The following is a 27360-nucleotide window of genomic DNA, read 5'->3' as shown; positions in this document are numbered from 1 at the left end:
GTTAAATTAAGTACAATTATAAGTCTGACAGTTTGTTCACCGAGTTACTGTGCTCTCTGAGAGGATCTGTAAGTATTTGACATTGTTCCATGCCCATTGTTGACGTTAGTCTCTCACAAAATTTGGATCATCTATCAGGAACTTCAGCACCGTTTCTGTAGTGTAGTGGTTATCACATTTGCTTCACACGCAAAAGGTCGCTGGTTCAAAACCAGACAGAAACAGATTTAGTATGTTCTATTCATCACAGGTGTTTACTCTGTGGTGTCATGGTCTGTACTCTGAATCCAGGCATCTGAGTGCAAACCTCGGTTGAAATTTTCATGCGTTGCATCTCACATCATCAACTTTGTAACCTCAAACTGAAACAGAGCAGAGAAGTTCAGTTCCTGTAGTGTAGTGGTTATCACGTTTGCTTTACACGCAAAAGGTCTCTGGTTCGAAACCAGACAGAAACAGATTTTGCATGTTCTATTCATCACAGGTGTTTACTAAAGGTCAACAAGGGCTCTGAGGTGTCATGGTCTGTACTCTGAATCCAGGCATCTGAGTGCAAACCTCAGTTGAAATTTTCATGTGTTGCATCTCACATCATCAACTTTGGAACCTCAAACTGAAACAAAGCAGAGAAGTTCAGTTCCTGTAGTGTAGTGGTTATCATGTTTGCTTTACACACAAATGGTCTCTGGTTCAAAACCAGACAGAAATGGTTTTTGTAGGTTATGCATCTCTTGGGGTGCAGTGAGACAACAAGAGCCTTCCTCTTTTGTGATGGTTCATTTGCCAATCGACTTCAATGTAGGCTTCTTTGAAATCGAAGCTACTTTACTTCAAATGCCACTTGGTGGTTCTATGGTGTAATCACTATTAAGTTTAAAGGAAATTTTAATGGATCCGTTCTTGCAGTTTATATAGTGTTTCGAAGGGCTTTTTACTGCTTAAATATTCTGCAGGTTGAGGTTTGCGTTTTGAAGAGCACAAAAGCTAAATAATTTCCTGCTTGAACTTTTATGTTGAGGCTACACGACTTAAGTCAGAGATCTTAAGTTTTCCCTAAGAAAAAAGCATCAAAAGAAGAGAAAATATAGATTTTATGTCTTGAAGCATCAAAGTCCCTGATGAGATTCAGCTTATTTATCTCTTCAAAGTTGAATGTTTGCAGACAGAAACAGGTTTTTTTGTCTGTGCTCTCAGTGCATTGTAAATGTTTATTTTTTTTTTATCCATGTGGTGTTGTTGCATAAAGAGGAAGGACATCTGATGGTTTTTTTCTTTGCTTTTATTCTACAGAAGCCCTGAGGGGCCAACCTTCAAACAAAAACACAACATATCTTCAGGAAAACATAACCATTATACAGAGTCAAAACAGGTGCTGGTCATTTATACTCTGTTTTCTTATGAAAATGAGTTATGGGTGAATACTCTGCTTATGTAGAACAATAAAAATCACTCAAAATGGAATAGATAATAGATAATAATGTACATTGCCTTGCACATGAGATTTGACCATTTCTACTATTATTTACGTCTATAACAAAACAGCTAGTTTCTGTCAGAAACAGCAAATATTAAACTATTTAAAACATGAAAATAAAATAAAAAGCATCTCTATACATACCACTGAATATAAGATTTTTGAATAAGTATCACAAATGCATTTCTGTTTGTTTAAACCAAGTTCTTTTTGTTTTCAAGTTGTATCTCAATTCTTTGTTTTTTCTTGTATTTTGCACTTTGTGTTAACCAGATTTAGTCCAAGACTTGTAAAACTTTTACCAAAATATTATACCTGAAATTCATTCTTTCTGCTCTTATAAGGTATTTATGACAGATGTTATAGAGTTTTTGTGCGCCCCCTGCTGGCTTGGAGGCATAAAGCAGCTTCTTATGTGAACTTGAGCCTGCTGTGGGGCTAATAATCTTTAAATCATCTAATAAAACTCTGTAGCTTACCTGCAGCAACTCCATGATGAATATGAGTGGCTGAGGATTTCGCATTATCTCGTCGAGCTCCGGGAAGCCAGTGGAGTGATAGTGGAACAGGTTCCCCATGCCACACATGTGTTTCTGGCCCTCCAGGGGGTCCTTCCCTTGGGCAATCAGCCTCATTCCCTTCGACACAATGGGATACAAGCCTGTGTGCTGAAGCAAATTACACATAAACAAAACCACTGACATCAGAGGGCTGAAATAAAACACATTCGTATGCTCCATGAGTTTAACCTCCAGGACTCACAACAGCGTCACACCAGAACTCTGCCACCTCTCCGACCCGCATGGACGTCAGCAAGGACTCCCAGATTTCCATCTTGAACATCTTTCCGACAAAGATCTCAGCCGGTCTGCCGGCCAGTCTGCTGTCATCGACGACCGTTCGCTCAAAGTTGTCCAGCAGGGTTTGGAAATGGAAGATCACCTGAGACGTACAGCGGGGAAAATACAGAAATGTATTTCTGACGTCGCGCTCTCTAATTTTTTCCTGATTATTTCTCATTGTTCCTCCTATTATTCTATCACTTCTGTCGTTCCAAGCTGCCAGTTTTCCTTTGAATATATAAGCATTTTTAATTTAAATTGCCCTGGTGGTGAGCGCTTTAGTGGCTCTACTATTTAAAAACACTTCATACTGAATTCCAGACACTTATTATGCAACATACACTGAAAACATTTCGTTGTGTCTACTATCTTCTACTCTTTAAGTCATATAAATTTAACCAGTTTTAGATTTTGAACCTAAATGTGAGTTTGTGAAAGATAAACTTACAGTAGTAGTAAGTTGTCCAAGAACAAGCTAGAGTTTTTAGGTTAGCATTTAAAAAAACTGAAAGAAGAAAAAGACAGGAGTGGGAGTTATTTCCCAGAATGCTTAGCGGCATGTTTCTGTATCCTGAGATGGAAGTGCGTTACATTGATCTGACGGTTTTGTTAAAGAAAATGTTTAAATTAAAGCTTGAGAATAATGTCCTGATCACATTAAATGCTTTAGATCAGAATTCATTGTGATGTTTAACAAAATTCATTATTAGATCAGGAATTTTCTTCATGCAATTTTAAACAAGAATTTAAAATATTCTAAAAAAAAAAAGTAGTTATTTTAATTTGATATTTTTAGTAAAATAATATAGAAATGTGGCTCTTTAACTAGGTGAGGGCAGATTTTTCTAGTATGAATAATTTGGTTTAAATTGCAGCATTAAGTTAAAACTCACAATTTAATATTAATGAACTTAAATAATGTTTAGACAACTTGTCTCTTGTTAAATCAAATTAATTAACTTTAATTTCTGAGTTGAAATCAAAACAGTTTTCTTGTCGACTTAAATTGCATTTTCAAGGCAGCAGGTGGACTTTTGTTTTCAAGATGGTTTCGTTAAACCACATTAAGATGTTTTACAGTGTAGAGTTGGAGTATTTCATTAGATCTCTCACCTGTTTGTTATAAAATACATACAAAAACTAAATCACTGTGAAATTATGTTGAGTCCTAACCTTCTATTTATAGCCTGTGATAATAATAGACAAAATGTCTAGAAGCGGTGTGTATGAAACCGGGGTAGAGTGGAAAAACACAGGCACACACACACACACACACACACACACACACACACACACACACACACAGGTGAATGGAAATTCATGCTGGCATTGTCATGGAAAATATTTGTCACAACATCCAGGCTCAGCGCCATATGGCTGGATGGTGACTGAGAAGGAGGGGGAAAGTTGGAGACCAGCAGATCAGAGGCTGAACAGGAAGTGGGCCAAAAAAACATGTTGCAATTTGGTTGACCAAATGTTTGCTTTGTCCATGAGAGCCAGATATGGAGTAATTTCCCCTCCTTATGAATAATTCAGCAGATCTAATTTAGGTGCATAAAACCCATCTATAAATATCCACTTAAAAACTGTTATTTAGTTTATCAGCATTTAACACCATTAGGGGAATTTAAAGATACCTTTGTCCCAGGTGGGAAATGAGGCAGAGGTCCTTTCCCTCCTGCCAGGATTTTCTTCTTGACGCCTGGATAGCTGAGAAGGTAGGTCTCCTCCATCGCCTCGCTGAATATTAAACAGAAAAGTTTGAAGATTTCCTTTCCCCCTTCTTTGGGTGTGCGCTCTTCTGGCTTTTCTAATTAGCCCAGTGAAGAGAGTCTTGGCTGGTTTGCTGCTCTCTGACAGATGGCGGGATTAGGCAGGGTTTGGAGATGGCCACTTTAATCTGTGGAGCTAATCCCTTGCCTACCCTGACGATTGGTGGGGCAATCCTTGCGGCAAGGAGCAAGGAAGCTCAGGCTCATCTGGACAAGAAAGGTCCAGATTCCTGTGGAACAACTAAAGATCATGCTGATAAATATGATGAATTTGATGACGTAACTTTAGATACCTAAACGCAGTTATTTGGGTCAAAAACGGCGCTAGGGGGCGCCAGAACTCTGGAGGAGTTCTTATAAATTAAATAGAATTAAAGTTACATTAGATTAGTTGATTTATTTGGAAATAGTTCCAAAAGTTACATTTATTAGATAATATTTCGTCATCTTAAATTAACAGTTATTTAAGATAATTTAATACTTGAGTGACATTCTGGTCCACACTGCGTACCAGTTGGTGGCGGTAATGCACCATTTTCGTCATTCGCCAACCGCCAAAAAACATCGAAGAAGAAGAAGAAGAAGAAGAAGAAGAAGAAGAAGAAGAAAAAGAAGAAGAAGAAGTGGATAAAACAGGAAAGTCCTTGTCACCAGTCTGGCAGTATTTCAGCAGTGATGTGCGGTCAGGGTAGGCAGGTACCTGTCATCATGGAAGAATAGTAATAAAATCATTTATATTGCTATTTTCACCCTGTGGTTTGTACTATAAAGTATCTATTTTTTACTTAGCTTAACCAATTCTGATGATTTTTTCTTCAAAATCGCTGGATTTTCGCATTTTCCCATTCAAATGCTCAGAAGCGAAGCCGGTGAGGCAGCAGTGAGTTGAGCCTCACCTGGGATTGCGCAACCTCTCGCTAACTGTACTGGCTGCCATCCTATGGGAGCATGTTCGTCCTGTCTGTACGCCAGCAATAAAATGGCAATAAAATGGCTAAAAAACATTTAATATATGGACTGATTTTCCGTGATTTAGCTTATGTATATAATGTACAGTGTTTTTTGTCACCAACTGTGTGTGTATCGTGTTTTGTGTGCGGAGGAGCGATCAGAAACGGCAGAGAACAGACTCGAGGTGAGGCAGGCAGTTCTCTTGCCTCATCGCTAGGGGCGCTCATGATCCCAGATATAGTGACTCCATAACTGCAGAGTAAGACACAGTGAGCTAGCCATGGAGCTAGCATGGAGCTAGCCACACAGTAAATAAGTAAAGTACAGCGATATATTTGTTTTCTCCTCTCTTCCGACGTCAACATGAAAGACTACATTTCTACACTTAAACAGTTTTCTAAAGTGGATTTTCAGTTGAAGCAGGAGATAATAACTAAAGGAAGACCAACACCGGAGCTGAAAGTTTTGCTTCCAGACAGTTTTATGATTCTCAAACGGAGTAGAAAAGACATGCCGAAGATTGGCTTTGGATGAACGGATATTTTTGTGCAGAATTAGCGGTGCATGGATTTCATTGCTAGATAAAGGTAAGACAGCATTAAGATGTTTTTTTTTAATGAAATGTGCGTTTTTTNGTTTGCTTACATTTAAACATTGATTTAAATATTGTAATTTTTAAACTGAGCAGCAATTTTACATCCATTGAAACTCAAATGTAATATTTAAAACTTCAATACATAAAATCAGTTATTTAACAGTATGAGGTGGTGTTTAATTTATTTTTAACATTGTATTTTCATACATTTATGCTAATGGTGCCCAAGTCTAGTTTTCCAGAGCTACCATCTGCAACTTTAGATGATTCCTTCTCTAACACACCTGGACCATTGACTCATTATAAGCCTCTATAGAACTGAATGAGGGAAGTCAACCTTTTGTCTGGGTGTGTTTTAGCAGGGATACTCTCCTGATTTGTACCGTCAATGTGGCCCGTTGAGGGGGGCCAATATGCTGAAGTGGCCCTCAGTGAAATTGAGTTTGACACCCCTGCTCTAGAAGATGATGTGATACTGGCTGAAAGGATTTGACAGTGTTCTGTTTTTCCAAAAAATCATGGTCAAATATGAAGAACATGTCATCTTTATTAGGTATGCAGGCAATCAAAATGGGAGATGCACTAATAGTTCAGAGGGTGGAACTGACCGATCTTCTTTTGATCAACCCTGATTGATTAACAGCAAATCATATCCTAGAAAAAAATCAAAATATTGTTTCATATCCATTAATTGCATCAAAATTACAAATTCTCATCATTCACTGACTACAAATGCACCAACTTGCAGCATGGTTTGACGCAGACAAAGCTTATGGCCAAATGCTTTGATGCATAAATGGGGATAATCTTAAAACCAGTACCTCCCTAACCCTAACTTGAGTGGTATGAAGTTCATGAGAAAATATTTCTCAAGACAACTTTGACTTTTGGCCTGCTGGTTCCCAAATCTTTGCTGAACATAATTTAATCCTACAGGGAAGAAAGAGTGTATTAAGATTTCATCTGTGAAGGTAAATCTGTGAAGCTGTCATCAGAAGACTGTTTTAATGAGGTATTGATGTATCAAGGTGAGCCAAAAAAAAACTGGTTTAAGCTCCAGCATTATCACCACATCAGGTGATTACACTGATTAATGCACTACCAACCAGGCAGGCAGAGCTAATCAGTGGAATCAACAGCTTGAACATGTGACTGGAATTATATCCTCCTGATAAACATTGTAGCTGCTGTCTCCCATCCTTACATAAATCTGTCATGAAAATAAATCTCTTCATTATGAACATGACGCAGTCGGTTTCCAAAAATCTATTAGAGCTGCAAATGTCTCCAAGCATGTCTCGGGGCTCTTGAAACGCAGCAGAACAGGGCTTCCTTCAGTCATCGCAGCTTATCCTCCTGTTACCTGCGTTGCCCCTGGATACGGGAGCAATCTCTTTTCTTCTACCATTATGCTGTGGCTCGTATTCTAGACACGTCGTCTCGTGTGTGTGTGTGTGTGTGTGTGTGTGTGTGTGTGTGTGTGTGTGTGTGTGTTTGTGCTCGATGTGCGGTGGTCAAGGGCGCACACATAAACATGGAGAGAAGGTCACATGTATACAGAAAATAAAAAGATATGCATGCATCCTATCCAAGGACATAAAGAGAAAAGGGTCATACATGTTTACACTCAGGCTACATCATTAATATGCTCCCACACTTCTGTAATAAACTCTAATTTGTCTGCATTTTTCCCTGATTTATCATCACTTTCTTTTAGCAACAGCATGTCAGATCCAACGTCAGTATGAAAACTTTAGTTCTATATTTTGATGACCAGACCAAACTAAATTTGCAATGAATGATTTTAAGTATTGAACAATAAAAAAGGTGTTTGGGGCACAAATGAAAAGAGACTTTGCTCAAGTTTCTGCAGTGCTCCTCCATGCTATGGCTCCCTGAGCGAAGGCCAGTATCGCCTATATCAATGCTGCTAATGGATACTCGGCGCAGGTTTAAGCTTAAACAATATTAACCAGAGTCACTGATGTGCAAAACAAAGGCCAGTCTTAAGTTTGCCAAAAATTTAAAAAATAAAACTTTCTGTAATCTTTCTCCTCAATGCTAGGTGTCACGACCAACAAAAATGATGCAGAAGAAGTTGTACAGCAATGAATGTAACTACAAAAAGAAATCAAACTTAGTTTTGGCTGTGAAGTCTTTTAAAAGGTTTCATAAATATTTGTAATAGTACCTGTACCTTCTTGAGGTTAAACCATTAATACAGAAGCATTTGGACACCAAATGTTGCTCCCCATTGAATATATTTAACAAAAAATCTCTTCCTATAGCACAGCCAAAGTTTTTAAAATTCAGAAGCCTGCAAGACCACAGTGTTGAGCGGTCTCAGTATGGGGTTAGTTTTAAGATGACAGTAAGCTGAACCTGAGGCACTTCAGCAATGCTTTTAGTAAAGGACTGTGATACAAAACTGGGAAATCAGAAACTGACTCACTGGTTGCTATGGTGGTGCCCCAATTGGGTTCAGCAAACGTATATGGAATCAACCCTTGAACATAAAAATCCTAACCCATAAGTAGCACAGTTTTGTGACACACATGCATGTACATACACACATCACAAGATTCTCAATTATCTGCAGTGGATTATGTAGAAGGACTCTTGGGTTAAAGTGTATCTTCAATTTCAATTTTAATGAGAAAATCCATCACTTAACACTTCTCAGGTTTTAACCACATCTCATGCTAATAATAGACTTTCATAATAACAGAATTGAGTTTTTGGATAAATAAAATATGTGGTATTTTTATAACTGCTGATCCAATCCCTGCTCTAGTTTATCTCATCACTGCAGAGTGGGTTCATACATACACAGACAGATTTAGGAAAATTAATTATGGCAAGCATCAGACCTGGAATTCATCACTGTGAGCCCAAATTAGTGAAATCACATTAAACAAGATAACTGAATTGTTAAACACTATAACAAGTACAGTGATTTTGGACTTTTGTTGATATATATAGATCTGGCTCTAGTGAAAAATATTCTGGTATTGGACAGTCTAACTCAATCCAATTATTATTTAAATCTCTTCATGTACTTCCTCAAATTTATAATAAAATTTCAATGTAAAATAAGATATAGATACAAATATAAAAATAGGTAATAGTTACATGTTTATTTAGTCACATTCAAATAATGTTCCAATAAGGCTTTTGTCATATTAGAAGTAAAAGTGCCTCTTTACAATAACTTTTATGCAGGTTTTGCACATGGTTTTTATGAAGACCACGTGCGTATTAAAAATGTTGTTTTTAATAACATTTTACTCTCATTTAGCAGTATAATCTTAACATGTTTTGTAAGTTTCTGTAAATAGAAAATTCTTAAAACTGACAGAAATAAAGTCTTGAAAACATCAGTCTATGTGTAATTAACTTACAATTGTTTCATTTGGTTAACTGAAATATATATATATTTTTTATTAATTTCTTTGGAAATATGACTGTACGTGGTATTCCAGATTTAGGGCAACTGTCTGTAGAATTGGTGGAAATGTACGCATTTTTATTTTTAGAGAAAAGTTAAAAGTAATGTATTAATTAAATTCATGCTTCTTTAACGGTTTGCAAACCATTAATTTTATGTTTCAGAAGCCTTTTTGATACTTCAGTTATTGAGAAAATGATCTGCTGTTTGAGATTCACTACTCACCCAACCTCACTCACACCCCAGCTGTAAATCTGAACGATCTGCAGTGTCTGTCCGCAAATCAGGTTAAATAAACGCATGGTAATGTATGCAGCCTCAAGTGATATCTCACAGGTCAAGGTCATACCGCTGCGGATGTGTGTGAAGCTGTTTCTTCAAGCTCTTCAGTGTTTATTTGATCCCTCTTAACCGTAATTAAATGTGATGGTCATTGTTTTGCAGACAGGCTGATGGTAAAATGTTCTCCTGCTGTCTGCAAGCGAATATGATGCAACACGCCTGAGAGCAAAGTCGACGTGGGTATCGGTCAGCGGTACAGAAACCATTTGGTGTCACGCAAGATTAAGTCTTGAAGTTAGGATGAAGCCTGCTTTATCCTAACTTCATCCTGCTTCACTAAACTACCAACCCCACTGTTTTTTTTTTCATAAATAAACTTCTTGATTTTAAATTAAAACACGAATGTCAAATGAGGCGGTACTTCATCTTCAGTTAATATACTTTGCCATCAATATATTTTTTAGTGTCAACCCTAACTGCTTCATCGGCATGTCACCATTAGAATATGTCCAGATTGAATGATTTTTTTAAGATGTTTTTCTGACACGTGTGTCTGTTAAGGTCAAAAGCAAGTGAATGATCACATATTGGCATTTACTACAGGTGCAGCTTAAGGTGTCGGTGACACCACGGTTATTCAGCAATTTACAACCATCTACTTAAAGTAGTATTGAGTGCTTTGACTGGAAGGCAAAATACTAATGAACTCTGACATTTAACAGCTTTCATACTACAAGGGGTTGAGCTGGAGCTTTAATGCAGTCACACATGAAGGTCTGCTCCGCAGGAACATGATCATTTCAGAATAAAAACAGCACATACCAGAAATGCAGTTCATGTTGTTTTTTATAGTCAATTGTTTTACCTAGAATGACCAGATGTGAATTTGTGGACCAGGGTTCTAAGAATAGAATTGCAAAATGACAGGTGGAGGGATCATTAAAAGATGCCTTCTGTAGTAAAGAGGGTCCCTCTGCATGACTGTAATATGTTGCACTGAAGAAGGCTGTAATGGAACAGAGGATGTGTGTAAATGTGTGTGATTTCTCTGTATCTTGTGTTCCTAATGGATGCAGCACTCAGAGGTTGCCAATGGACAGCAGCGATGACAAGCGGCTCTATCTTGCTCTCCAGACCACATCAGAATGGAACGCTGCATCATTTTCCTTTCATGTCTTTTTTTTTTTCACCCATTTCGCTCTTAGTTTAGACCTTATTCTGTTATTGTTGCTGTCTTGATCTGGCGCTTCTTTTCGCCGTCGTTCTCTTTCTCCCTTTCCAGTTAATCTTTTCTGCCTGTCTGAATGCAGATGTTGAAATGGCAAAGATTAAAAGACAGGAGCACAAACTGACTACTGCAAATGAAATGTGACTTTCTTGGGTTGTTTGGATCAAACGTCTGCCGTTTTAGGCAGCTGTGAAACTGTGAGACTGTTTCAGCATAATCATGAAAAATGTTAAATCTCAATGCAAAATGATTTAACAAAAATAAAGAAAAAATTGTCTGAGATGTTCCATCATTCTCATAAATCAAAGCATCCACTTTCAAAGTTAGATTCACAGTCTTATGTTTGGGTATTTTTCTTCCTGTAGGACTGCATGATAAATTAGAATTGAATTCAAATATCAAAATGCAATAAACATGTAAATGTCAGCCTGGTAATTCAGCAAAGTGCTCTGAATATAAACATTGTCATCAGAAGAAAAATGTGAGCTTATTGACATCTGTAGCTGCACGAATTGTGTCAGATGTACGTTTAGAAACATTGTGAACCGTGAATATGGTTAGTCAAAACCTATTTTAAAAAAATAAATAAAAATACTATTTAATTGGGCCAGCAGGAATAGTGCACAAGACAAAAATAATTTGAAAATGATATATAATTGCATTAATTACAAGTCAGATTTAAGCAACTGTGTGAAATAGATAATTCAGAGCATAGAAGAAGAAAACCTTGACACACATCATGTTTTTATTAAAATCATCTTTTTTATTTTTGTCCCACTTGCATTACAGCACAATGTTGTCATTGTCCCCATCGTTTGGCATATGTGGCTAAAGCAGAGTGGTGGCAGCATTTTACCACACCTGTGAATGAATCTGTGATTCTCCTGTGAATTTATCATGTTTGTTTGTCTGCCTGTGTGACGTGCTGGCACAGAACACAGAACAGCCAGTTCCCCCATACAGTCGGTCATTACAGCAGTAGTAATACAAGACCTTCAGACATTGTTCAGAGGCATATGAGCAAAAATTGCAGATGTGCTTCCAGTACAGGCTGAAAATCCTAAACTAAATTTTAAACTTGACATTTGTCATATCGTCAGTTACTCTTCTCAAACATGTATTCTGTAAAACGTAATGGGAAAAGAGCAGTGGGGAAGTAAAAAAAAAAAAGATCCAACTCCATTAAAACTAAAAATTTAAGTCTGCATCTACAAATGTATTGTGAGCATTTCCAAATCAATCTCCGTAATTCAGAATTGCAAATACTGTCACCAATATGTAGAGTTATGAAATCAGGGCTTGTCATTGACAATGTATAGGAAGTATTTTTTTCCTTGGACTTCATATTTAATATGAAGTAGGGGGTGTTAGATTTTATTCAGTCCAAGAAAAAGATGTCTTAGGAATGTACTGAAGCAAATTTAAAGCTGATATGTGAAAGTCCCCAGGAGGCATTTGTCAAAGTACCACATTTGTAAAACCTTGAAAATGGCAGCTTAGACCCAAAATGGCCTATATCCTGCTGGGTTTAAGGCATACTTTGAAGACATTTTTTAGCCCGCCCTGCAGATTTATACAAATGTATCTGCTCTAAAATTGCTGCGATTTAAGAGGTGTTGTCAGAAATATTATCTTTTTTTATTTTTTTATTTTTGCAACCGATGATAGACGTACATTTTTACTGCTCCTGCATGTGTTAAATTTGTTGAAGTTTTGGGGATGTTTTAGGATTTTAATAAACTAAATACTGCCTTCAGTACTTTGAAAAGGGAAGAAAAGATAATTGTAAATGGCACCATGGCACAAAAGCAATAATCAATGGAGGAAAAAGTCATAAGCAGGCCAACAATTATGATAATGATTAGAACATGTAAAAGACAGTAATTCCTGCCAAGTTGTTCATGGGATATTATACCGTTTATATCATTAGATATAAAGCAAAACATTACCGAACCAGTCTACAGGTAAGAAAAAAAAAAAAAAAAAAAAAAAATCACTCATTTCAGAAAGTGAAACATGTTACATTGATTAATAACAGAGTAAAATATATCAGGTCTTTATTCATGATCATTTTGATGATTATGACTTGCATCTAATGAAAACCCAAAGTTCAGTGTCTAAGATGATGAGAGTATTGCAAAAAAGTTCAATATTATAAATTCATTTTTACATCAGCTAATTAGCATAAAACCTCTAAATGGTTTTTCACTCTGGGTCAGTAGGCTACACAAACAAGAGGAAGAATGTTGGACTCAGCAAATGTGCAGAAAACAGCCACTGACACTCTCCACAAGGAGGGTAAATCATAAAAGGTCATTGTTTTTTCAGTCCTATTTCCAAGCAAGGTTACATGGAAGGACAAAGCGTGGTGCAAAGTGGTGCACCAGCAACAGGGATAACCACATTCTTGAGAGGATAGTCAAGCAAATTTTTTTCAAGAACTCAGGTGAGCTGCACAAGGAGCAGACTGAGGCTGCAGTCAGCACAAACGAGCCACTATGCAAGGGATGAACGAGATGAAAATAATGAATTTCTTGTGTCATGCACCTTCTGAAACTAAGAAGAATAAGAACTGGACTGCTGCTCCACTGTCCTCTTTTCAGATGAAATACAGTTTTTGATTCTTTGGAAATTAGAGTGTGGAGGACGAGTGGAGAGGTACAGAATCCACATTTCATGTCACCTGTTGACGTTGATCTACTGCATTATCTGAAGCCTGCAGCCAGCTACTGGGGCATTTTAAAGCACTTCACGCTTCTTCTGATCTCAAGATTTGTGGCGTTTGATTTCAATTTCCACCAGGACTTTGCACATGTCCTTACTGCCAAAGGTACCAAAAGCTGGTTCAGTGACCACAGTGTTATGGGGTCTGTCTGACCTGACCCGAACCCCATAGGGACTCCAGTGAGTATTGGCCAGAGGAAGGTGAGAGACAAAAAACACCCCACAAAAAACAGACGATCTGAAGGGCACCATCAAAGAAACCTAGGCTTCCTTTACACCTCAACAGTGTAACAGGCTAATAGTCTCCATGCAGTCATTCATGCAAAACAAGCCCCAGGAAAGCATTGAATGCATAGAAATGAAAATATGTTTTCAGAAACCTGACATTTCCTGACACTGAATGTGGAATTTTTATCATCTGTAAGTCATACTCATCTAAATTACAAGAAATAAATCTTCTCCTCCATGTGTATTGAAGCTGTACGAGTTTCACTTTCTGAGACGAGTGGTAGAAAATATTCACCTTTTTCATAATATAAATATTTTTTGGTGCACCTGTGTTCATGAAAGCCTTTGATCAGCCCCTTTTAGCCAAAGTGGTAATAAACAGGAGATTTAGCTCTTCTCACAGGCGTCAGAATCAGATACATCAGCTCTGTGTTCAGAAAAGACAGTTTGCTTAAGAAATATACAACTTGTGTTTGTATGTTTTGTCGTTCAGCACAGCAGCTTGACAGATATGCAATGCATGTTTAGTAAGAAGTAACAAAGTAAGATTTGTGCTGCTCACTACTTTGTGTTTAAGAGAGATCATGTGGTATTAACTAAAACCGAGGGCCAAGAACAGGACCCTTTCACGTATGAAAGTTGTGGTAAAAGCTGCTGCATCATTGAAATATTTAGTTAGTTCTCTATCTGTAGCCCAAACCAAAAAAAACAAAGGCCCCTCTGGGTAGACAAACACACACCATCACCGCTACAGTGACGTGGTCTTAAGACACTCGTGCTCCCCTCCTTGTTGTCACTATACGTTCAGCTCTTTGCACTAGCTATAGTAAATAGCTAATGTAGGCGGACGGTTGGTCTTAGGTGAGCAAAAACACAGTTACATACTGGTCTCTGTTTTCACTGGGGGTGAGGGAGCTGGGCAGTAGGTCTGAGACAAGGAGAGACACAGACAAAAAAGACATTTTCAAGATAATACCATGGATTTAGTAGACAAACTTATATAACAGATAATAGAGTTTTGAAATATACTATTATATACATAGAGAGAAATGGGCTTTTTCAAGATTAAATAAATATATCAGTAGATACTTTTTTTTAAAAAACATACCAGCTTTACAATTGCAGACAGATACCACCACAATGGATAGACATAAGGGAAAAAAAGAGGCAAGAAGAGGAAAAAGGGAAAGATTGATGGTCTTTTTTTAAGCAAACACTCAAGCTTTACGTTCAGACCGCTACGAGCTGTTGTGCAACTGACCTCCTGTTTAATTACATATCTATAATGCTGACTAACATTAAAGTTTTTTGGCGACAGCCTTCACACACATCAAGCCAAATACGTTTTAATTCTAGTTTGGACTCAAATTTAGGTTTGTGAATGCACAGAGGCATGCCCCCCCATGTTTGCTTAGTTTATCAAAAGGCTGTTGATTGTAATATGCAAAGCAAAGAATGGCTCACCGTTTTGACGTGCGTGAATTTCATTCTACTGTATCTGTTTAGTATGGTTTTTATTGTTATTTAAACAGATGAAAATTTTGAAATATCTTACATTTTTTATGATGGTAGTTATATTTACATATATGAAATATAAATAATTTTATCTCAATGAAAATAAGACAAACTCTATATGACAAAATCTATATTAAAAAGCTAGTCTCTGTTTTGTTTTCTTCAGTTAAATTAAATTATGGCTCAGATGCAGTTCCAGGCGATCAACATGAGCTGACCAGAGTTTTAGGGAAAGATGGCTCAGGACGTTTTGGCAAATAATAAAGCCTTTGTCTTTTCCCTACTGCTTCACTGATGCCCAGCCTCCGGTAAAAAAAAAAAACAACAACAAAAAAACTCTTTTAAATTTAACCTAAGTTTGAATAAACTAAATTCAGTAGTAACTGTGTCAGCCATGCCATGGATAAAAAGCTATGTCTTATAATCACACATTTACAAGATGAGAAATGCTTTTTAATATTTTTAACAAAATATCACAATAGATTCCATTGTGTCTCCCATATACTCTTATTTAGATCCAACACTTATCACATCACAAGCATCTTCCCTGTGACATCAAAACGGCTCTGGCACTAAATGTATTCCTAGGTAAAGAAATAACTTTCTGATAATACATTAACATACCTTCTTACTCATACTTGACAGGAGCAATTAGCATAAGGCTAGAAAGTCAAACAACCTGTAAATCACCAACAAGCTGCTTAACTACATGTCTTTTGGTTGATGGCAAGCAAAAGTGTTTTGATAAGCTTTTTAAAAGTATTATTTTTTGTTCTCTAGCCTTGGCACTAACTTGAAGAATAAAATAAAGCCAACAAAAAAAAATAATAAAAAAAAAACAAACTAACAAGAAAAAAATACAATTCAATTCCAATCAATGGCAGCTCTAATCCCTTAGAACTCCACAAGATTCACATATTGTTGCTCACCCCGCTTTGTCAACAACAACCCACATCAACGTAACGTCTGTTTCTTTACCACACATGTAGACCCTCCGAAGTGCTACAAGTTCCATCTTCAAGTGTCTTACAGTAAATGGTGCAGCACACGTCGGCAGCTGACTTTACATTCAGTCGAAAAACAGGCAGGGAACAGAAACTGCCTCCAGTTTTGTAGTTAGGTAGTTGTGAGAACATTTTATGTGACCCAAGCTAGAGCAGCATGGCACAGTGATTACATTGTATTAGATTTAATACATGTCTTGACATTTAAAACACCATCAATAGCAACAACAACTATGACACCGAAGTAAAGAAATGGTATTTAAGTATAAAGCTTTAACAAGAACAAATATGGTATAATGTATTGCTCAAGAAGGAGAGTAGATAACGTGACTTGGTAATGTGCGTGTGTTCTTACATGTGTTTGAGCATTGGTGGGGTTGTGTGTGTGCGCGTGTGTGTTTGCATTAGTGTGAGCACATACAGTATTGGAGGTGATGTAATATTCTGCGAGATAAAAGGAAACACAGCTGGAAACATTATACATGTTGATGTTGAGCTCTACTTAAGTTTGGCACTCAGCTTTTCATTAAGCCAGAAGAATATCAGTCACAGCTGACTTACCCTGTTGTCAAGAATACAAACACAGAAAAGCACAGACACACAGAATAATCACATCAAAGAGAGGAGGCAAGAGGAGAGAACAGGAGAGGAGCTGGCGAGAGAGCTGAAAAAAAGACTGGTATGTGAAGAACACAGAAAGGAAGTCAAGAAAAAAAACTGAAACAGAAAATGAAAAAGAAAGGAGCAGAGGGGAACGAGGTAATAAAGTTGGAGGGAAAAGAAAGCAAAGAAAAAGAAAAAAAAAACAAAAACAGGTGGTAACCACCCTCCTGTCCCTCTGAACAAGAAGGCATTGATCACGCAACAAAGATACTTTAGGTGGCTGTCACAGTTCTGCGGGAGTGTAAACAGTTTGTTTGGGAAAAAAGAAAATCAAGGTAAGCAATTTGTTTAAAAGGAAAAAAATAAGAACAGTGTTCAGTGTTAAAGGCTTCTGAGAGCAGTGGGCATACAGTACTATAAAGTTTCTGAGCCCTCAGAAAGTAGTGAGATTTCTCTGAATGCACCGACTACTTCACTGCTTTACCTGTTCAAAATCCTTTACTTATAACAGCAAATATGCCTTCTGTATTAGTGATGCTTTTCATGTCAGATTACTCTAATGTTTAGCATTATTCAGAGAGTCAATGCTGTTGTTGTCTTTCACAGGATGAGAGAATTTTAACGAGGCAACGGTAAGAAAAAAATGGTCCTGTGTTCTCTTGACCTACTCCACTGGCTCTGTTTGGCTTTCTGGTTTGTTTGTTCATTTGTGCAGAACATTAAGGAACAGGCTCAGAGCTGAACTGACTAAGCCACACAGCCATATTTGCACGTTCTCTGTTTTATGCCAACTTTGCAGGACATTCGTAGAGCTTTTGTTGTCTTGCTTAGATTCACACTTCACTCTCCACACTGGAGAAATGAGCTGAGCCCCTTCGTGAGCAAAGGCTCTTGGCTTTTAGGGGTAAGTGAGGAGACTGAGGAAATCTCTGGGGCTGGGGTACAGAGCGCAGTCTCTGGTACTGCAGTTTGGCACTTGCCGAAGCCATTGAAGAGGCCTGGATTGCTCCCGGTGCAGATGAAACCACTGAGGGAGAGGACACAGATGAGGAGGAGGTAGGGAGAGGAGCATGGATTGAGTGAGACGAGGACGGAGGAGCTGGAAGGGCTGGGAGCTGTGATGGCAAGTTTGATACGAGAGACGAAGGTGGGGATGGTTGTCTTCCTCGATCTCGATCCTTTTCTGTTCTCTGTGTCCTTTGCAGGATGCTTAAGTTTGACTGGCTACCAGATTTAGAAAGATTGTGTGATCGATCAGGTTTGGATGATGATGAGGAGTCGTGTTTTGGTTTCAAGGGACCACCAAAACTCTGGCAGTGGTGGTACAGCTCTTCCTGGCTCCGTGAAGTCACGCGAGCCCATTTAGAGGAATGTGGATGGTGTCGAGGTGAATGACAGGAGGAGCAAGCAGCGTGCCCCCGACTTTTGTCCTTGGACTTGCGCTTACTTTTCTTCTCATCCTGTATGTGAAGCTTGTCCACTGACCAGTATCGACGGGGCGGTGGTGGGGTGAGAGGAGGCGGAGGCCAGTGTGAACCTGATCCCCAGCCTCTCTCTCCTCTCCCACCCCCACCTGCACTAGATCCCCACCCACTCTCTGCTGTTCCCCATCTTTCTCCTCGCTCTTGGAAGAGGTCATCCCTGCTGTTGACACTGCCTGCTTTATCCCTAGAAGGATATGTGCTAAAAAACCAACCCCCTCCTCCAATTCCTCCCACTGCCCTGCCTTCATGATCCTCCCAGTATCTCTCAAACTTCCCAAATTCTCCTGAAGACCCATCATCATCAGAGTATATCCCAACTACCTTATCACGTTCCCGCTCCTCTTCAGATATTGTCCTGCCCCCTCTGCGCCTTTTTCCACGTTCTACTTTCCTCCTGTCTGACTCGGAATCTTCCTCCTCATCCTCTACTTCAGATTCCCACTCATGAAAAGACAATCCTTCCTTGGAATGCATTTCACTTCTTTCGTTCCTTCCCAGCAGTGGCCTCCTCTCTCCCTCCATGCCCACAGCATCTCTGTCTGAGCTTTTGCTTTTCCTTCTTTTAGAAGATACAGGTAACAAGGGCAGAAAGGCAGATGGTATGGCATCAGAGGATGGATTACCTCCTCGCCAGAACTTCACAGATGTAGAAGCCTTACTAGAGCTATGATGGTTCTTGCTGTTTCTTCTCCTGTGATGTCTGTCTTTTCCTCTACTCTCTTCTCCATCATCTCTCTCTTTCTCATCTCTGTCCTTCCTTTCGTCTTCGCCAGGGATGTTCCATCCGTAGCTTCTGATAGAGCTTTCACTCTTTTTCCGAAATGATTCCCGCCTCAATGGTGGGTAAGCTGGGAAATCTGGTGTTGCTGATTTGACTTCCTCCCGTTTTTCTGGATCTCCAACCTCTTGATCTGCCCTCTTTCGCTCTCTTTTTCTCGTCTTATCCTCTTTCTTCCTCTTCTTCTTTGCTTTGCGGCGCTTACGCTCCCTTTCTCTCTCTCTTTCCTCTCGCTTCTTCTTTTTTCGTCCTTTCTTTCTCCTTTTTCTCTCCCGCTCTCTCTCTTTGTGGTGTCTTTTCTCATCTCTACTCACTGCTCCATCTTTGTTTGATGTCCCTCCTCTCGCTCGTTCTCTGTCACCCCATGATGCCCACCACTCCTGCAACTGCGCCAGTTGACTGCTGGTTCTCTCTCTTCCAAAATTTTTCTGTGGATGTGGTTTTCGGGGAGGGACTGGAGGAGGTGGTGGACTACATGGTAGTGAGCGCGATGACATCCTCCGGGAACGAATTTTCTTCCGTGACCCAAGAAGAAGGCTTGATTCCTCAGTAAGAAGATCTGAGTCATAATCATCATCCACCATAAAATCACGATCTCCTGCTCGGTACCGGAAACTGAGTGAGGAGTTGTAGGAGCTGTCACTGGAGCATGATGAGGGGGAATTTGATCGAGAAAGTGACCCAGAGGATGAAGAAGATGATGAGGATGAAGACGACGAAGAGGAAGAAGACGAGGCACTGGTGCAAGATGAGTAGAAACGGCATGGAGACGACGGAGTAGTAGGAGTGTGTGTAGGCGAGGAGAGGGGCACAGGAAGCGGAGGAGGTGCAGGAGGTCGGCGTCCTCGCCTGCCAACTCCATCACCTGCCCCATACCTTCCACCTCCTCGTCTCCCTAGAGGGAGAATATTCTCGTAAAGTGGACCTCCTGAGCCTTTTCTCCTTGCCTGAGCAAGGCTTCCTCGTCGCCAAAAGGGAGGCCTCCGTGGAGAAGATGGGAGTGGAGGAGGAGGCTTGGGGATTAGGTGTCCTTGTTGAGAGCCTTTTGGAGGAAGCCGTGGCATCCCCGGGGCTTTAAAACCTCGAGAATTGGCTTTGGTAGTCTGTTGAGGGCCTCCTGCTTGTTGGTCCAAGTTAGCCCCTAGCCCCTCTGGGTCTATTGGACCATAGTAGCGCTTATATTCATCTAGTCCTGTGTCACCTCCACCAGGAACCCCTACCTGGAGGCTCCAATGTGTTCCAAGATTCTGTTGATACTGCTGCTGTGCTTGCAGTTCAGTGATGCCACCTGCAATCCCACCAACACCCACTCCTCCACTGCTGCTTCCGCTCATGATTTTTTCTGGCTTTGGCCTGTTCCAGCGATCAACCACAGCCAATCTGCGGTCATGACGAGGCAGGAAGGTGGAGCAAGGCATGGGGCCTTCCAATAAAGGGCTATTGGAAGGACCCAGAGCCATTGCTGAGTGTCCTGTAGCTGCTGGTGATCCAGGTAACATAGTGGTATAGGTCTGCCCTTGCTGCTGTTGGAGGTGCTTCTGCTGTTGTTGCTGCTGCACCATGGCGATAGCGGTTGTGTTGTTCACTGTGGCTGTAACCAGGTGTTGCTGGGGGACACTGGGGATAGTAGTGACAGAGTGGTACTGAGGCAAAGAGCTTTTGCCCCCTCCCGGTGCCGTCTCATCCTCAAACTGGCAGCAACTGTACATCCCCTGGGTGGAGAGATAACAGGGGGACCATAATTAGATCAGCAGGCAGTCGTGTATGAAAAGAAGGAGACTGTATGTACATATCAAATGGAGAAAAACGGGGATGCCAACACCATTGGTTTGAAAAAAAAAGAGAGAAAAGAAAAACAAAGTTAAATTTTTTTGACCCGAGTAATAAATAACGTGAAAACTATTTTTTTAAAAGACGGTTTTGAGATATATTTTATATGAATATTTGAACCAATCCCCAATAATTAGGTCAAAAATAAAGTTGTTTCGAAACCCTACTTTCTAAGTTTAGATGTAATCAAGAGCCATATTTATTGTGATGATTGTGAAAAAAATAAAAAATAAAAATCACCTTTTTGGAGCCTTGTTCTCTCAGTTTTCTTTTTTGCGCTACCTGGTTCTGAAAAGTCTGAAAAGACTCTTCGAGTAATTAAACCGAAACATAAAACTGAATTAAATATCCTAAAAAAACATAAGTCAACTGAAATTTATGTCACATAACTATGTCCCTTCTGTGACACCGTGCTCCTCTTTCCCTTATTTACACATTAGAGAAGAGGAATGGAACTCAATTAGCAGCTCAGAGTGGTGATGTAAATCACAAAATCTCTATTATACCTCACATGATAGGGGAAGATGACTCATTTGATATCCACACCATAATAATGATAAAACGCATGAGGCCTCTTGTAAATCTCTGCTCTCCACCCGGATATAGATCTAATGGAGGGGCTATAATAATGGCCCTTCTGGACAAATGAATTGGCACTCCCAGTGACAGAAGTACTACCTCAGACCCTGGAGCAGAGGATGCTGCACACTGTGAAATTGGACATCAGGGTAAGTCGCTGACTGTGTTCAAGGAAGTCACATAAACCAGGCACACAAACTTAAAAACAGAGGTTTATATATACCCTAATAAATATTTACCAACCCTTAGGTGAAGAAGATGAGGTATAATATTTCAATATTTCATATTGCTTACCCCTTTGATATTTTCCATCAAAATGGAAAATATTATAGATAAGAGTTTAGCTAAGTATGCTGACACAATGGGTATTAATGAAGAAATGTGAAACTGAACTCCAAATTGTCCAGAATGAAGATCTACATGCAATATTTCTAAATAACAGGTACAGCAAAAAAACAAAAACTAATAACTTTAACTAGACAATAAAAAAACTGCTGAGAATTAAACACAAATGTAGCTGATCAAATGGTTTATTGAGAGTGGTCTACAGTGTCATTTTTCTGTTTCCTTCCTCAGATTTTGGCCTCAAGACAATTCTGTCTCTGAGGTCTACAGACAATTCCTTTCATTTCGTAGTTGGTGTTTAACCTTTGACCTGCAGTGTAAACTGTGAAACCTTAAATAGACGAGCGTATGCCTTTCCAAATCATGTCCAATTAACTGAATTTATCACTAGTAGATTCCATCTAAGCCGTAGAAACATCTCAAAGATGGAAACGGCTCAATGTTGAGCTTCATTGGCAAAAGAATATGAATACTTGTGTAAATGTGATTTCTTGATTTTTTCATTTGTAATAAATTTGCAAAGCACTCAAAAACTTCACATAGGGAATTTATGTGTATAATTTTGAGGAAGTACTAATGTAATATGATTTGGGATAAGGCTATAGAACAGAGGTTCTTAACCTTTATTGAGGTACCGAACCCCCCAGTTGCATATGGGGGGTTCGGTGGTAACACAGCTAATATAATATGTAATTATATTAGCTGTGTTACCACCCCCACGCCACTAGAGGCAGTAGCAACCCCAAAAAGATGCGACTAAGGAGCAGATTTAGACTATAGAATTTGGTAAAAACGGTGAGTTTTGCTGAAGTAATTAAAGACACAAGTTCAAATCCATGCTGAGAGTGGATCTCCTTCAATCAGTGCTCCTTCGCAGCATTGATTGGCTAAGGAATGTAACGTGATCCTCTGCAGCAAGTGATTGCAAAGCGGGGCGTCATCACGACTTTACACAAGTGTCTTTACCTCCGCGGCAGAGGCTCCGCTGAACCCCTGGGGTTCGATCGAACCCAGGTTAAGAACGTAACAACCATTTCTGACATTAAATTCTTAATAAGGTTCTAGGGGGTAAAGGTCAAAGTTCAAATTCCAAATACCCCATTATTTAGGAGTTGCTAAATAAAGCAATTTCACAAATGCCATGGAGCAGTTCTTTTTAAAAGTTTTAAGCAAAACTGAAAATGTTCAAAATGTCAAAATGACCCCTTTTTTCTTCTAGTATTAAAAAATTCAGCTTTCAAAAATTTCAATGTGGTTCATGTCAACACTTTTCTTAGGACGTTTACTTCAGTTTCTCGCTCTTATTTCAATTCAGATTTTTTTATAGTAGCCGTTCAAACAAACAGTACAAACATTGTTTGAAAGCAGCACTGCTGTACCTATTTGAACTTCATATTTCTGACCTGTCTGCTGCTTTCCAGCTCACCTCTGACCTCACTCTGTACTGTTTTTGTAATTTGTTTAATTCCCTTTTCTGCTTCTGGCCTGCACAACCTTTTTGCCAGCCCAACATGTCTTATGCTCCACTATCTCGCCACTCAAAACTGTCTCACTGACTGCTGGTTCTGCTCTCTTCTTATCTCAAAGCTCCCCTATCTAACCGAGCAGCTATAACTCAGTCTTTCTCCACAATGACACCCTGTATCTCTCCACTTTGAAATAATGTTTTCTTCTTTTTTATTTCATACAATTTTCTGAGTTAATTATTTAACTTGCTTATGAACTACTTTCAATTTTTCACAGTTAGCCCCACACAAACTGCCTGTGCTTAACTTACAGAAACCCTGCAGACATAAAAAGTAGATAGTTGTGCAACAGCAGAGTAATCACTATGCATTGGTCTCTTAAAGCTCTTCTTAAAATGATGCCAAAGATAAATGCTGCTACTTATTTTGGCTTTGTTCCCTTGTCCCTGCTGAGGGCCAGAGAAAAGTGCCAATAAGACTGGCGCCTACATGAGTCTGCATGCAATCTAAATCTTGATTGCATTTGAAAACTTTTTTTTTTTTTTTGTATTTTCTGACTCTACCATGAAACAGGTCTTTCTACAGAAAACATTATTATTACACATAAGCATGGTTGATTCCAATCATTCCAAAAACAAGAGAGAACCCAAAACATTTTTAACCTTGAGGTTTACCAAAACATCTGGTCCTGCATAAAACATTCATCAGCGATGTAGAAGTAATCTGGAAATAAGTTAATGGTTGTTTCACTGATTAGCTCCTTTTTTAAGCCAATAGTTTGCATATTTGTAAAATCAGCTACGTCAGAGTCACAGCTATTAAAAACTCTGATGCCTTTGATTATTTGCTGTTATGATTCCCAGACAAAGTTTTTTGTTCCTCTTTTAATATTTTAAAACTGGCTGGAGCAGACTACTTTCTACACATGACTGCTTTTATCTAAAATTAAAATATTAGAAATTCTGTAAACATCTTTGACTGCATTTCATACTGTTGCACGTATTGAAATATATGCAGTTTATATTTGAAATCATGGTTTAATTTAGGAACCTGTGAACTGGAATGCAGTGAAGAACATTAAATCAATGAATCTTAGAAAGACAACACACTATGGGAAAACATGTTATCGTGCACTGTAAAGGATGCGTTTAAACATTTTCCCTGATAAGCACTATAAATAGCAGAAAGTACTAACATTGAATTACTGACAAGCCAAAAGGTTGCTGTGTTTGGACTTCTCACTGAGAAACACTGACTTTCATGTTTGGCCAAGAAAGAAATCAAAACTTAGAGGCATGCAAAAATGTTATCTTTTTTTTTTTTATTCATTTATTTAATTTAGCGATATTTGATTAGGGATGCATTAAGAACATTGAACATGAACTTTTCAAATATAGGGAGAAATGAAATTCTCTGGGTTTTGGCAAATATTGCTACTTTCTTTCTACTCTCACTGAGAAAAAAAAAGTATGTCCTTTAAACCTTTACAAGTCCACTAGGTTGTGACTGTAACATTTAGCACTGAATGGTTGGGAACTCTGAAATAGTCCTAAAGTTTCTTTGTATAAGTGCATGTGTTTAACTCCTTATCTAATGTATACCATGTATGAGTTTTGCTAGTGGGAAAGATGGGAAGTTGCAAGACATTTTACTTCTTATTGTAAAATAGATTAAAAATATTAGGAAATAAACTAAAATTGTCCAAGTCATAGATGATGTTACAACAGTTCTACTTCACCCAACAATGCTGTTAGCCTTGATTAAAATGACATCTTTCTGCAGCTATAAGAATGAGACACATGCTCCAGACATTCATAAAGCCTATTCACTGATTGGCAATAATCCATGTTTGTACTACTCTTTTTCAACAGTTTATTGGCTATAAAGGTCATTCTTAAAATTAGAAAAATATTTATTAAAGAATCTCTTCTTTCTTACTCTGCTAAGAGCCAGGAGGAAGTCCATCCCTCCAGACCTTTTGACACAATGCCTTAGTTTCCAGTACACCAGATGCTCCCAGGCAAACACCAGGAGGCTGAGGCCCATGGCCACCAGCAGCATGTAGAAAACCCCTGCCATGTTGTCAATGTCCAGCTTACTGCTCATCACCTGAAGGGACAGAATAATGTAGCAGTGAGAGAAGGAAATTACAAAGAGAATTCCCCTAAACTGCAGCGAGAACAGACAGCGCTGATCTAGAAATGATTGGTTGGAGAAATTCATGGTTGCATCTTACTGCTTAACTAATCAATACATACACACAGAACATGGCTCAGTAGGCTAAGTTAAGCTTTGGATGAGACATCATACCTCAATCTTATCATTGTGACAAATTCCAGACAGCCAGAGGCGCTCCAGCATATCAATCTCATCTGAAAGAAAAAGGAAAGGAGGAGTGGAAAGAAGATCAAATTGGTGAGAAGAAGGGGCAGAGAGGTGATGGGTGAGTGTGCTTAAAGGGCAAAACTGAAATTAATTAAAGTTGAAGGGACACATGGAAAAGACAACTGGGAAAATAAGTTAAGACAGTACAGCAGGGAAGGGGAAATTAAGTAAAAAATGCAAAGAAGGGGATTACCACCTCTTTGTCATGAGATCAAGGTGTTTGATCCCCTAAGAGAGAACAGTGAGAAGTAAAGCTGAAGAGAGAGGAAGGAAAATGTAGTTTTAACAAAAATGAAAGGAATGGATGATGAAATTGAGCATGGTGAAGAGAAATAAGTAGAGGAAAACAATTCTTGTTTTAATATTCTTGCAAAAATGTTAAATACAACAGCTGGATAGACAACATAAAAATAATGAAAAAAAAAAAAATAAAACAACAACAACAAGAACTTGTAAAACAAACCATCAAGTGCTAAGAACAGACAGAAAGTTCACAAAGAGCAGAAATATAATATATTTTCCCTTCAAAAGTTATGAGATCGAAAGTAAAAATTGGGAATTAGTGGCAGAGAGAAACCCTTTGAAGCCGATTCTGAAATGGCTCCGTGTCTGAGGCGAGTACACTGAGGGCAGAGTGATGCGACAGCACATGGGAGATGAAAGGAGGAAAACACACAAACATTACATTTCCTGCTCAAACTACCCAACACACATGCAGGAGGCACACACTCTGAACCCCAGTGTGATAGGGCTCTCTGCCCTGGCCATTACTGCATTAATCAAAAAGAATGAGGTTGTGCAAAGGAGAAGGGTGCCTCATCTTCCCATGTACAGGGCTTTAGGTGTGCATGGCTGGGTTGCAGACGACATCTGAATCAAGCACATGAGCACGGTGTCTTAAACACGGGCTCAGGATCTGTCACTGTACGCAGTCTCATGATGCCCCAGTTAAAGAGGATCCCATCCTCAATTATAAGTCGACCTTTGGGTTAATTAGTGTGGCTTGGAAACGCCTCCTAACGCTGTGCCACGTCGATTAGACTTCCACCACTCAGCCAGAATGACTGAAACTTCAGATTTGTTTAAATAAAAAAGCAAAATCTCACTCCAGTAATAACGGCTGTGCAAAATTAGACATCCATTAAAAGGCTTGCTTGAATTCAAATGTCACAACAGCCACTGAGATGAATGTTCATTCAATGGCGGCTTACTCACAGGATCTAATTCTTCACATCTTAATCACAGCTCAGTTGGTTTATTTTCTTTGCCCATACTTTTTGACTTTCTGTATTTTAGACTAAATTATTGCAGTCAATGAGCAATAAAGCTTTTATTTAGAGAACATTTTCCACAAATAAGGCAGCAGAAGCACATAATTCCATCTGTGTCCTCCCTTCCTCACAGTACAAGAAAGGATTTAGCATGCAGACCATGAAATTGCACTCATGGTTCCATCTGTGAACAGTTCTTTTGTGATTTGCAAACAATCATTGTAAATTCACTCCTATTCAAATCCACCACTCCCGTATTCCTCCAACATCTAAGCACTGGTTTACAGTAAAGAATTAAGCCCCCAGAATTTTTAATCCTCTCAATGGCATTGTAGGAAATATCTCCCTTATCCAATCTGTGCAGAAAAGCAGTAAGTTAAGGCTATTATCACCTGAGGCAGTTCTAAGGATACAGCATCACCTGCTGTGACTGCAAAAGCAGGCAAACAAGAGGAATCCTACCAAGTTCTTATCACATCAACAGGATTTTCTCATATCAAATAAGCAAATTGTGCATTGTGTCTGAGGTTATGTCATGTGTTTGACATCTTCT

At 38.9% G+C, this 27360-nt stretch overlaps 2 protein-coding genes and 2 non-coding genes across 4 annotated transcripts in view; 2 read left to right on the top strand and 2 right to left on the bottom strand.

Moving 5' to 3' along the window:
• Window positions 1–151: 151 nt before the first annotated feature.
• trnav-cac (transfer RNA valine (anticodon CAC)) lies at window positions 152–224 on the top strand. Its single transcript has one exon. It is a non-coding gene; the product is annotated as a tRNA-Val (tRNA).
• A 161-nt stretch (window positions 225–385) lies between these two features.
• On the top strand, window positions 386–458 carry trnav-uac (transfer RNA valine (anticodon UAC)). Its single transcript has one exon. It is a non-coding gene; the product is annotated as a tRNA-Val (tRNA).
• Window positions 459–1709: 1251 nt separating this feature from the next.
• LOC106954766 (aryl-hydrocarbon-interacting protein-like 1) lies at window positions 1710–4366 on the bottom strand. The gene is made up of 3 exons (XM_015044503.1): window positions 3957–4366; window positions 2237–2416; window positions 1710–2142 (listed from the first exon to the last, which is right to left on the bottom strand). Exons 1-3 carry the CDS (start codon window positions 4050–4052, stop codon window positions 1750–1752), a joined length of 669 nt encoding a protein of 222 aa, XP_014899989.1. The 5' UTR covers window positions 4053–4366; the 3' UTR covers window positions 1710–1749.
• A 10279-nt stretch (window positions 4367–14645) lies between these two features.
• grin2da (glutamate receptor, ionotropic, N-methyl D-aspartate 2D, a) overlaps window positions 14646–27360 on the bottom strand; it is a 187120-nt gene continuing 174405 nt past the window's right edge. The window contains exons 17-19 of the mRNA XM_015044502.1: window positions 25462–25523; window positions 25090–25260; window positions 14646–20643 (exon numbers count right to left, since the gene is read on the bottom strand). Of these exons, the coding sequence (XP_014899988.1) occupies window positions 17503–20643; window positions 25090–25260; window positions 25462–25523 (3374 nt within the window). The 3' untranslated portion in view covers window positions 14646–17502. The remainder of the gene's footprint in view (window positions 20644–25089; window positions 25261–25461; window positions 25524–27360) is intronic.

Source organism: Poecilia latipinna, unplaced genomic scaffold (genome assembly GCF_001443285.1).
Source record: "Poecilia latipinna isolate Pla-1442-1.1 unplaced genomic scaffold, P_latipinna-1.0 Scaffold679, whole genome shotgun sequence".
In the NCBI taxonomy this organism is placed as follows: Eukaryota; Metazoa; Chordata; class Actinopteri; order Cyprinodontiformes; family Poeciliidae; genus Poecilia; species Poecilia latipinna.
This window is presented reverse-complemented; position numbering and strand designations above follow the sequence as displayed.